At 58.4% G+C, this 12141-nt stretch overlaps 1 protein-coding gene across 1 annotated transcript in view; it reads right to left on the bottom strand.

Moving 5' to 3' along the window:
• Window positions 1–1977: 1977 nt before the first annotated feature.
• The window catches only part of NKD1 (naked cuticle homolog 1 (Drosophila)), a 111037-nt gene continuing 100873 nt past the window's right edge, over window positions 1978–12141 (bottom strand). Inside the window, exons 10-14 of the mRNA XM_012733163.1 lie at window positions 10102–10197; window positions 4965–5112; window positions 4390–4474; window positions 3653–3780; window positions 1978–2981 (exon numbers count right to left, since the gene is read on the bottom strand). Coding sequence (XP_012588617.1) covers window positions 2395–2981; window positions 3653–3780; window positions 4390–4474; window positions 4965–5112; window positions 10102–10197 — 1044 coding nt within the window. The 3' untranslated portion in view covers window positions 1978–2394. The remainder of the gene's footprint in view (window positions 2982–3652; window positions 3781–4389; window positions 4475–4964; window positions 5113–10101; window positions 10198–12141) is intronic.

Genomic DNA, 12141 nt, shown 5'->3' with positions numbered 1-12141 from the left:
GCACCTCTGGCCTGTACCCCAGTTCTGTATGCACAAATAAATAAATCTTTAAAAAAAGGTAAATTTCAACCACCAGGAAATAATGGGATTCTGACAGATGTGGAGCCGGGTGAGACGGACCTCCTCAGAGCTGAGGAGGGGCTCCAAGACGGCCTGGTGGGAGGCTCCCGGAGGGGGCCCACCTCCCAGCTCTTTTCCATGGTTGCAGGACTTCAGCCCTGTCTGCTCAGCACCCTCCTCTCCTACCTTCTGGCACAGACCCGGCCCCTCATCTCAGGTCAGACGTGTGACCTCAGGTGGGCCATGGCGATTGGTCCAAGGACAGAGATCAAGTCCGGCCAGCCACCACCTCCCCCTAAGCGGAAAACCCCTTTGCCCACTGATCCTGTGGCCTGGGTGCCACCAGCAGGCCTGCGGGGACAGAGACAAATCCAAGAGAACCAGCGAGTCCCAGCTTCACCCACATCCTGGATACTGTTGTCGTGGTAAAGTCAGCTCCCTCCCTGCCTTCCCTGGCGTGGTTACATTCCTGTCAGTCTGTATTTGGGTCTGACTGACCAAAGCCATCAAGTTCCGTGGTTCCGAGCTCACAGAGGGGCCACTAGAGTCTCTGCCCTGTTTCGTGCTGTGTGGTATCAACCCAGTTACTTAACCCCTCTGAGCCTGGTGTGCTCTCCAGCTTCCTCACAGGGTCTTGGTGAGGATTCACTACTCTCATCCAGTCTCAGGAATGCCAGCAACTAATACAATTAGCTCACCATCTTCGAAACCCTATGAAGTGAACACCAGAGGCTCTGGGAAAGACCCCACCAGCAGGGAGACCAAGTGGAAAGGCAGGCAGCCGGCCCCTTTCTTCTGGGGTCCCTCCAGACTCATTCTCCACCCTCCACCCTGCTGGGGAGCAGCCTCCCTGTGACCTCCAGATCAAGGGCTCCCCTCCTGCTGGCTCCCAGCAGCCAAGGAGGTCTCAGCCCGATGCAGAGGGGACAGGGCAGGGAGGTCAGGATATTCATTTGCCTGAGGGTCCCCACAGGCTGGCAGCCTCCCTCCCCACCCTCACCCCCTCCGCCCTTGGGCACAGCGGCACACAGCACCAGACTCCGATTCTGCACGTTTTCAGACGCCTTCGTCCACACTTTGTAAATATTCCCTTTAAGATCTCTGCTTTTTCACACGGTTCCCGACGGACTGACAGTGGCTCTCCCCATTTCCTGCTTTGAGAAGACACAGTCCCAGAACCCCAACTCTGGCCACATCCTCAAGTGTCTGAACCCCACCAGGGCTCTGCAACACCTGCTAGTCCCCAAACCACAAGAGCGCCCCCCCCAGGAGAGACCAGTGGCTATTCACACCTGCTGGACAGAGAGTCCAAAGGAGGCACAGGGGTCACATCGGCTCAGGAAGCATCCAGAGAAGCAAACCACTGCCCCTGCACACCAGACAGATACCTGAGAGTATGTATTTATAGAAGGATACATAGGGTGGGGGTGGGAGTGGACTGCACTGGCTGCAGAAACAGAAGCTCTGCACAGAGCCAGAGGTGCGTGTCTATTAGCCAGCGGCAGAACTCGAGGTTTGCACGTCTTCGGTCATAACCAACGACACACAGTTGCCCCATCTTGGGAAAACCATGATTATTTATGTAGTGGGCTCCCTCGCAGGAGGTTCCCAAAAGGAGAAGGCTGGTTTCAGGGGCAGTCTTTAAATAGGGGCGTCTTTTAAAGAGGAGAGGAGCAGGGAGGAAAGAGGAGGCGAAGTGTATTTTCACGTTGTGCATGGCAGAAAAGAGGGGCTGTTTAGGGACGAGGGCGTGATCCCACTGGAGGTGTGGAAGATGACTCCAGAAAGGACAGCTAAGGAGTCTAGGTCAGGACATCAAAACACAGCAGCCGGCCGGGCAGGTGGTGCCTGCAGTCCGCTGAAATCCCTTGTGGGGTGTTACAGTCGGTCAAGGGCAAAATAAAATCAGAATAACACTAAGAGGTAGCAGCTGTTTATCTTCTCGGAGATTTCGAGGGTTTCTGGAAGCCAGGCCAGGGAGGGTGTTCTCCTGGAAGAGACCGGGTCAGCCAGAGCTCCGGCCCAGGGCGCCCTCAGGCTGGGAAGAGTGTGGGCACCCCGCCTGGAGGCGGCAGCTCCGACCCCCGGGAGCCCCTGCCATGTAGAGGCCACTTCCGAACCCAGAGTCACTTCTTGGGTGAGTTATGCAGTCCCCACAACATATAAATAAAAGTTTAGTTCTGTGTTTCCATATATCTCCTACATGGAGGCTAGCTGAATATTAGTGGAGTAACAATAATTATTAATAACAATAATCGCCATAATAACAATAATTAATAGAAGAATGCCTGGGGGCGGGGTGGGGGTCCTTCCTGTGGCGGCGGGCTCGGGGCTCTATGTCTGGTAGAAGTGGTGGTAGTGGTGGTGATGCTCGTGGTGGTGATGGTGCTCGTGTCTCTGCACCGCCTGGCCGGCCGCGCTCTCGTACGCCACCACGGCGGGCAGCTCCCTCACCTGGTCCCGCCCCGAGACAGCACCCACGGCCAGCGGCGCCTGCAGGCCCCGGCACCCCGGCTGGCTCTCCTTGGCCCGGTGCTTGTGCTTCTTGTGCCCGAGGGGTGCCAGGGTGGGGAGGAGGACCGGGCTGGCGGCCAGGTGGGCGGAGGGGGACACCGCCGGGATGGCAGGTCCCAGCGGGGGTTTGCTTCTCGCCCCTCTGGCCACGTGGCCCACACCCGCGCCCTTGCCCTGGGCCTTGGGGGACCTCACAAAGTGCTTGCTCCCGTCCTGGGTGCCCCGGAGCCGCTGCTGGACCTCGGAGACCTTGGCGAATGGGGCGTCAAGGAAGTGGAAGGAGCCTGGGTCCACGCCGTGGGGCTTTCGGTGAGGGGCGTGCACAGCTTCCGGCTCATGGGAGCGAGACCGAGTGGGATTGGAGGTGCGGGGGTGCAGTTCTGACTTCTGGGCGGCTGACGCGGAGCCTAGAACCAGTGCAACAGATATCCCATGACCACCTACTGCGCGCGCACCGTGACCCCAAACCACCCCCAGCCCCAGTTCTCAGATAAAGACCTTTGTCAGAGTCCCCCTGCGGTTCCCCATTACTCCTCGCTGTCTTTGGGGGAGTCTCACGGGATGGAGCTTTATCGTTGTTCATTGGGAAGAATCTGTTAGGCCTTTAAAAATAACTCTCCCCTGAGAGAGAGCCAGCACAGGCAGACACACTGATAACTGGGGACACCGGACACTGACAGGAGCACCCCTGAGCTAGAGGGAACCCACAGAGGGTTAAACATAGGATGAGGAAGGGTGAAAGGCGGTGGGGGAAGTGAGATGGTGCGAGCTCTCCCTGCCTTTATCTTAGCAAAAGCTAAGAAGCCAGGAGCAGAACAAGATGGCTGCCGAGAGGGGGACGGGGCTGGGTAGGCTGAACGGGGGTGTCTGGGCCAGGCACCCACCGTCGCTCTCAGATAGTATTTGATTTTGTTGACCTTTGTGTGTGTGTTGTCTTAATTTTTAAAACACATTTAACGTCATCACGAAGACTACCTGCCACGAAAGCTACGCCCTCTCCCAGCCAGGGCAACAGCAGCCACACCACCCACTCCCACCCTCCCTTCACCCCACCAGGCAGAGGCAGGGGCACCCTTACCAGGCCCAAACTGGGACGTGTAGTTCTCTATCCCGGCGAGGTCTAAGTAGTGGTTTCTCCTCTCGATGTTCTCATCCACGCAGTGGTGGTAGCAGCCGGACTGCTCCAGACGGCTGTCACCCTGGAACCTGCAGCAGGAAGGTGGTGAGCGGGTGGGTACAGCCTGGGTGGTGCGGGGCAGCCCCGTAGGCAGCCGGGAAGCCAGGGAGAGGTCGTCTCGGCAACCTGGGCCTCTGTCTCCCACAGGGCCTGTGGAGAGACAGACCCCGCCAGCTTCTCTGGACCTCTGGAAGGACTTGAACAGGCCCAAAGTAAAAGAGAGGGGGTTACTGGTGAAGAACTTAAGGACACCCCGAAGCCCCAAACCCTGTGTACCCAGCACAGGCAGGTGCCTAACGCCTGTCCTGGTTTCCCAGGGGTTGTGGGAGCAGAAGCCGCACAGCTATCGCACTTGAGGCTGGCAGACCCCACAACTGGCCCGCAGCCCAGCACTAACCCTCTGAATGTGTGCGTGTTGGGGGTGGGGGTGGGCAAAGCAGTTAGCTAACGCAAAGCAGACCACTGTTCAGCCAGGGTGGTATTCCCTAGTTCGACTCATCTTCTGAAATCCCTACCTCCTGGGAGGCCAGAGCCTGGAGGCCCCTGCCCAGAAGCCCTCACAGGCAGGTACACAGCCAGCGCTCAACACATGCTCAGGCCCACGGGCTGCACTCCCCTCCCCTCCCCACCCACGGTACCTGAGGGGGGCTCGCTGCTTCTTCTCCCAGCTTCGCAGCTCCTCTGCGGGCTTGGTTTCTGCTCTGGGCCTTGTGTTCTGCAGGTCTGAGTCCCACCCAAGAAACAGCCCGGTGAGCAGCTTGCCTCTGAGCTTGCCAGCCTCCCAGCCCTGCCCAGGGGTTCCCAGCTGCCTGGCGCACAGACCTTCCAGAATGGCCACGGCAGCCTCACCACGGCTCTCTGGGAAGGGTTCTCTGAGCCGGGACTAGAGGTCTTAAGAAGCGGCTTGTCCTGTCACCTCCTCCCCCAGCCTCACCAGACTCCTCACCTGGCCTCCGTGCTCACCTCCCCATCACAGCACAGGCCTGGGTTCTGGCTGCTGGCCATCCCCCCGTCCCCACCTCCAACACCTTGCTCACACAGAGGCTTCCATGGGGAATCCTCTCCCTCTTCAACCTTTTTCCAAATCTTACCCTTTGAGCATCTCCCACATCCTACCTGTCCACAATGTAGCTCCCAGCACCCACCCCAGACACCCTCCCTTCATTCCCAAGTGGGGATCTGGGCCTTCCTGAGAGTCCGGTGGCCTCCTCACCTGGGTGATTAAGAAGGATGCTATTCTTGCTCTGGCTGCCGTCGGGGGCCACGGTGAGCTTCACCCGCAGAGTTTTGCTTGACGTGGGGGAGTGGTTGACAGAGGAATCAACCACCTCGTAGATGGTGTGCAGCAGGCTGGTGATGTCCTGGGGAAAGAAGCAGAGGCCACATGTGCCTTCAAGACCTGGTGCAAACTGAGGAACCGATTCTGCTCTGGTTCAGCGGAGGGGAGCCTAGGGAGCTGGCAGGGGTGGGCCAGAGCAGGGGCATCGATGCCGCGACGGGTAGGTATGGAGTGGACAACCCCGCTCAGTCACATGGGGCCGTGGCATGACTGTGGAGCTGCCTAGAGAACCCCATCCCGTGCTGGTTCAGAGGGCAGCCCCCTTGTAATTCTGGGCTGTCCTGCAGGGTTGAGGCAGTGCCCAGCCCCCTGAGAAGGCTCTTCTGGTGGGCGCTGTCCACCAGGTAGCAACAGATGACTAGAGGTGGACCAGGGAGAACTAGAAGTAGGGCTGTGCCAGCGTCTGCCCCAGGCCAAATGTAAGAGTGGATGTGGCCCTAAGATAAACTTTTCTGTGAGAGCTTGGCCAGATCTCATCTCCTCTCCAATTCATGTGCCATGAGGTGTCTCAAAGACTCGTGACTAGGGCATGGAGGGGTGGGCCAGGTCCCTCCTCATTCCCTCTATGTTCTGGGAATCTGCTAAGGTCACTTATCTACTGGGGGTGGGGGGCGGTGGGGAATTCATCTTTAATGTTGAAAACCTCCAGAAAAGGTATTTGCTCTCTGAAGGCCAGGCTCCTGGACAGTTATTTGTCTGCCCCATGCCACCCTTTACTCACAGCCCTAATGCCTTAGGCAGCTGCAACATGAAGGACTGCCACAGCCAGGCAGTGGGTGGCTGGGTGGCCATGAGTGGTAGGGTCAAGAGCTCTGGCTGTACCCACAGAAGGGAGCAGCTTCTGCTTAGCTGACCAGCCCGTGACAACGCAAGCTGTGTGACCCCAGAGAAGCCAGCAATCCAGACTCTCCTGTTACATCTTCATTATCTCTGACATTGGCCATGAATTTCATGTGTTTCAACTGCCCATCTTCTTTCCCTGCCAAATCTGACACCCACCCAACGTCTTTCTTTCCCTACCAATTTGATTATGCTAGGTCCACCTCTAAGTGCATTCAGACATTATATGTCTCTTTGTGACTGGCTTTCACTTTAGTATAATATCTTTAATCTATGTTGTAGCAAGTATCAGAATTTCCTTCCTTTTCATGGCTGAGTAGTATTCCACATCGACATGTACCAGTTTGTTTATCCATCCATATGTTGGACACTCGGGCTGCTTCTACCTTTTGACCACTGTGAAAAATACTGTGATGAACACAGGTATTAAGTATTTTCTCAATACCCTGCTTTCAACTCTGTTGGTGCAAATCCAGAAGTGGACTTTCTAGATTGTTCTAGGATAGGGTGATTCTATACATAATGTCCTGAGGAGCCATCATCCTGTTTACCACCGCAGCTGGACCATTTTACATTCCCACCTTAGTGGGACTTGTCTTGGTGGGTGTGAGTGGTATCTCCCTGTGGTCTGGAGTTGTTTCCCAGGTGATAGTCAACATCTTTCCATGTGCACACTGGCTATTAGCCTATCTTCTTTGGAAAGATGTCTTCTTATGCCCCTTGAGCTGTTTCATTACTGGTGAGTGGTAGGAGCTCTCTATATATCGTGGGTATTAATCCCTTATCAGATGTGTAATTTGCCATTCACTTCAGCTTCCCGTTCACTACTGAGAATGCCCTCTGGTGCAGCTTCCAATTGTGATGTCCACTTTGCCTATTTTACTTTTGTTCCCTGCGCTATTTTCATTTTTAACAAACTCCTTTGGGGACATGGTCCTGGATAGATGAGGGCTAGATTGGGACTGTGGGGACCATCAGTTCTTGACGCAGGTGCCAGCCCATCTCTCACTGGCTCGCTTGGTGGCCCCAGCTCTTCTGGTGAGGCTCACAGAGGACTTGTCTTCCCCCTCTTCTCCTTCCCGTTGCTCTCTGCCCAGCCACACGTGCCCACACTCCCTCAGCACCTTGGGAAGCCCACAAAAGGAGCAGATTGTCTCCATTTTAAAAATGAGGTGACTGAAGTCCACCAGTATCACCCTCCAAGTACCACGGGCCAGGCCTGGGGCCCTGAGGTGCCAGCCCAGCCGCTCTGGCCTGTTCAGGGTCGAGGCACAAGCAGGCCGTGGCAATCCCGTCACAAGGTCGGCTCTGCCGGCTGCTCAGCCGCGCACAGGAGTGGGGCTGCGGGAATGTACTGCACGAGCTGGCGTCTTACAGATAACAGGAGCCTTCTTGTGAGCGGTGGAGGCAGCCCAGACGCCAGCCCCGGGCTGAGTCCGCAGAGATGGAGAGGCTGCTGGCATGCTATGGCCAGAGACGTGGAAGGGAAAGGTATTTAAGCCAGGCTTGAGGAGTGGCTTCGGGGCTAAAGATAGACAGGGGAGACACCAGGCTGGTCCTTCCTGGACAGGAGGCCAACCTCCTTGCTCTCGGTAGCAGGAAGACATGACCCGGTGAACAGTTCTTCAGGGCGGCCTGAGACGCCCTCCTGGACAGCCTCTTCTTGCTCGCCCCTTTGCTACCAAGGGGAGAGAAGAGCAGTGCAGACCCCGAAAGCAGTGTCCACCCACAGGGTGCCCCGAGATCTCTGAGAGGGGGACAAACCTCCCCCGGTCAGCATGTGAGGCTTCTCTGCACCTTCTGACCAGAAATGAAAGATGAAGGCAGCCGGCAGGTCCCTGGTGTCGAGACCGGAGCTGCCACCACAGCCCTGACCAATCCAGTCTCCGCCCAAGTGGCCCTACACAGCAGGGCCACCCCAGAAGAGCCCAGGTACCCAGGTTTCCAACCTGCAACACATGTCCCTGTATGGAAATGCCGGCTGCCTCCCTGATAGGCTCAGAAGATACAGGGTCCCTCACTCTGGAAAACCCTGCACAAAGCATCACAGCTGGAGGGGCTTTGGGGTTTCACCTCGCCATCCTCCCCTCCATGGGGTCCCAAACCAAGAGGGGCCGCCAAGCACTCCCAGGCCCTCTGCGGCGTTGGCCTGCTCGGAGTCCCCCTCTTTATCTGATAATGATCTTTGATGTTACAGTCCTCCCTCGAAGCCCAAAATCCAATGCTCAAGTCCCTTGCAGAAAATGGCGTTGTTTCTGCACGTCACCTACAAACATCCTCCCTGTGGCTTTGGGTCATCTCTGATTACCTGGAACACCTAACACACGCCAGTGCTTTGTAGATAGTGTTATACAGTATTATTTAGGGAATAATGACATGAAAAAGATGTGCGTATGTTGCGTACATGTAGGCTTAACATACAGAAGGTATTTCTACCTGCAGTCGGCTGAGTCTGTGGATGCTGAACCTGCAGGGATGAAGGTCCCCCCCTTCCATTCCAGTTACGCAGCTCATGTGTCAGAGAACGTCCCTCCAGCTCCAGAATCAGCACATGACACAGCTCAGCCATTTCAAGCATCACAAAGGCAACAATGCCGGTTCAGAGTCAGCCGTGTGATGCAACTGGGCCCATGAGATTTGGTTCTGGAATCCCTGACTGTGGGAGGTTGTTGACAAGCTGGGAGAGAGCCAACCTCCAACTTGCTGCTGTCAAGGGGAGAGCCTGCCTGATAGCAGAGAACGCAGAAGCAGCAACGTCGTGAAGAGAAGCTAGTCCTTCAGACACCAGGTCGCTGGATCCAGCCATGCCTGAGGCAGGGCCCTCAGCCGAGTCTTAACTACCATCGCAGCATGTTCATGCTGGACCTCGCACCTCCGTTCCAAAAAGCCCTACCAATTGGAAGTCACTCGCAGTTTCTCCCACCAACCCATTCAAACATTACCTACGCCACAGCCTGAGGAGGAGGTGGCTTTATTGAGCAGCAGGCCTGCTCTCTGGCAGTTTCTCCTGCACCATCTGCAGAAAAGGAGATATTTAGCCCCGAACAAGGGTCGGGAGCTGAGATAGCAAAGCTCCAGTGCTCTCTGGGAACACGCCTGAAGGTGGGCGAGGGCAGGTGTGCAGCCACGCGAGCCAGACTCCTGTGCGGACCTGCAGCGAGAGGCAGGGCCTCCCGAGGAGGGAGAGGATGCCAGCAAGGAGTAGAGGAGCGGGCAAGTAGGCAGAAGGGTGACAGACATCCAGGCTCCGGGCACAGGCGCGTGGAGACCCTGCGATAATTCAGACCAGGTCACGCCCTGCTTACACCCGTCTTCACTGGCCTCCCTGAACGCCTGGAGTCATGGCTAGGTGGCTTGCCTGGGCCTCAGAGCCCCACGTGACCCGCCTTGCTGGCAGCCCTGTCTCTCCCGACACGCAGCCTCGGCACCTGACAGCAGGCCTTCCCCTCTGAGCTGCCCGCTCTGCCCACAGCTTGGAAGCTGCAGAGCTCAGCCCAGCGCCCTCCTCAGGGAGGCCCCATGCAACCCTGGCCAGCCTGGAGGCCACCACTGGCTCTCTTAAACTGGCTTGGGGGCTGCCTCCCTCTTCCGGGGGCATCGCAGAGCTGGGAGCTGTGTCCGTGCTGTGCCCCAGTGTGCCTGTGCACCTGGTACGTAGCACACCCAGGCACCTAGGTACTGACAGGGCGTAGAGACAGGGCAACAGGGAGGACAGATGGGAGGAGGCGGAGGGCGAGACACAGGCATGCGGAGGGTCAGGGCAAGAGCAGGCTCGACAGACTGTGATCAGGTGCCGGCAGCTCTTGGGGCTCCCTCCCCTGTGGGCACACCTTGGGGTGCCCAGCAGCCCTGGCTCCTGGGCAAAATGGCTGAGGAGGGTCGTGGCCCGACTAGCCCCAGCCCAGCCCAGAGCTCCGGAGCCAGAGGGGAGGGAGCAGACCAGGACAAGACTGGGCCACGGTCCTCCTCGAAGGAGGCCTGGGGGCTCTGTGCTGCCTTCCCCCAAGGGAGCCCAAGGCCCCTTCCTGTCACTTCTTCCCACTCCCCTCTTGGGCCTGAAGCTCCAGTAGCTGCACTCCCTGCCCCACCCTTCAATGGCCCCAGGAGGAGCAGGGTAGGGAGGCAGCAGAGGCCCTGGCTACACCAGGGTGTGGTGCGCAGGGGCACTCACCTCTCGGGTGACCTTGCCGTTGTTGTCAAAGTCATACAGGGTGAAGGTCCACTCCTGCCGGCTGTCCTCCTCCACGGACACGTCGCACTGCAGCTCCTGGATGGACACGCGCAGTGGTCACCCAGCAGAGCAACAGCAGCGTGGGGTACCCGGGCCCAGGTCATGGCTGCCATCACCCCACTGCCCTGCCTGGTCCCTCGTGAAGGCGGGGGCACAATGACGAGGCGTGCCGGGCCCAGGAGAGGCGGACAGGTGGTGGTTTGACCCAGGGAGATGCCTGCGGGGGCGCCAGGGTCTCTGCAGAGGCTCAGAGAGGCTTTGTGGCTCTCGAACCAAGGGTTAGAAACTACTGGAAGGCAGAGAGAATGGTGACATGGGAAGCCACGGGAGGACCCCCACGTTGTAACCTGGGCAGCAGAAGTTGACACTAAAAGTTGAAGGTCCAGGGCTCTCCCTGGTGGCACAAAAGCGCAGCACTATGAAGCTGTTACAGCCACAGCAACACGAATTCGAGCCCCAGCCAGGGAGTGACCCACGGGGCGCAGCAGACCCCTCCTGTCTCCCTGCTGCTCCCCTCAGCAGTGGATTTCAGTGCATCTGCCTGTTCTGCTCTCCATACTGCCTCTGGTGAATCCTCTCCCCCACCCCACTCTCACCTCTGGCCTGTACCCCAGCTCTGTACACATAAATAAATAAGTCTTTTAAAAAAAAAAAAAAAAGCTGAAACTCCAGAGGCAGCCCCAGGGTGGCCAAGCTGGTGCCCACAGCCCTGTGACTCTGGACATGGCTGCTCGACGCCTCAGTTTCCTCGCATATAAAGTGTGGGTGGGCAATGACAGCGTCCCTCTCCTAAGGTTGCTGGGCACGCGGCAGCCACCCCCCGCCACCCCCGGTGTCCCTGTGGCCTTTCCCTCTAGCTGCAATGGCCAGTTCCTGGTGGCCAGTTCCTGGCTGTGCCCCAGGGCAGCCAAGAAGGCAAGTGGAATACCTAGAGGGACTGGCCAAGGAGGGGCCAGCCAGTGGACAGCACCTTTTGGAGACAAAGCTGAGCGCAAGCTGTACGGCTGAGGGGGAGTCCCCTCAGCCTGCGCCCCGGGCGGTGACCCACCCACTAACTCTGCCCTGGGGTCCTGCTCGCTGCTCCTGGGGCCACCTCCCAAGGCCACGTGGTCTGTCTGGGGGAACTGAAGACAGGGGTGAGAGCCCGATTCACGCAGCAGCTGCCGCTGTCTCCTGCAGTGATCCGTCTGACATTGACTCTGCTGTCGCCCCTCCCCCACTCCACAGGCCTCAGGGCTGGACGTGGGAGCCACACAGACAGAGCTTGAGGGACGGTGGCCTTTGGGGACAGGTCTCACGAGTGCCCTCACGAGCAGGTCTAGGAAAAGAAGACGTGCTCCCAGGCCCTCTGGCTCCAGCCCCTGCCTCTCCTTGGCCACGCCCAGGCCCCACGGGCAGCAGCCCCGGCCCGGCCCCAGCCCCCACAGGCCGCCGTGCCCCCAGCACGGCAGCCGGAGGCAGCTCGGGGCCCTGGCCCGCCAGCGGGCTCGGTGGCCCACGCTGAGTTCAAAGTCGGCCTTCCCTCAGTTGTGACATGCCATCTGATACCTGCCAAGTCAGCTCTACTCTCTGGGCACCGTTTCATGTGGCACAACCCACACACTCCTGTGCCCCCACCAACACACAGTGCTTCCCTGCTCCCTCCCCCCTGCCAGGCTCCAAGACAGTGGGGCCTGCAGTTCATACACTCAGGCACTCCCACCCACTCCCCGAGTCTGTCCAGGCCCTCTGGTCCCCCCCACCTGGGCTCTCGAGCACACCCTTCACTGGGCTGCAGGCAGCCAGCCGGCCCCTCTCCAGCAGACCCCCACCTTGGGCTTCCAGGAAAGAAAGACATCTGCGCCCAAGCTTCCTCTCGTACCTCTGGCTCGGCCCCAGCTTACCAGGCACCCCCAGAAGTTTCGGGACCTGGATGGGCTCCCGAAAGAAGCAGACAACCAGCTGCTGCCTGCCCGCACAGCTCCTGCATGCGGGGCCCCA

Source organism: Condylura cristata, unplaced genomic scaffold, assembly GCF_000260355.1.
Source record: "Condylura cristata isolate star-nosed mole 26May11 unplaced genomic scaffold, ConCri1.0 scaffold00039, whole genome shotgun sequence".
Classification (NCBI taxonomy): domain Eukaryota; kingdom Metazoa; phylum Chordata; class Mammalia; order Eulipotyphla; family Talpidae; genus Condylura; species Condylura cristata.
This window is presented reverse-complemented; position numbering and strand designations above follow the sequence as displayed.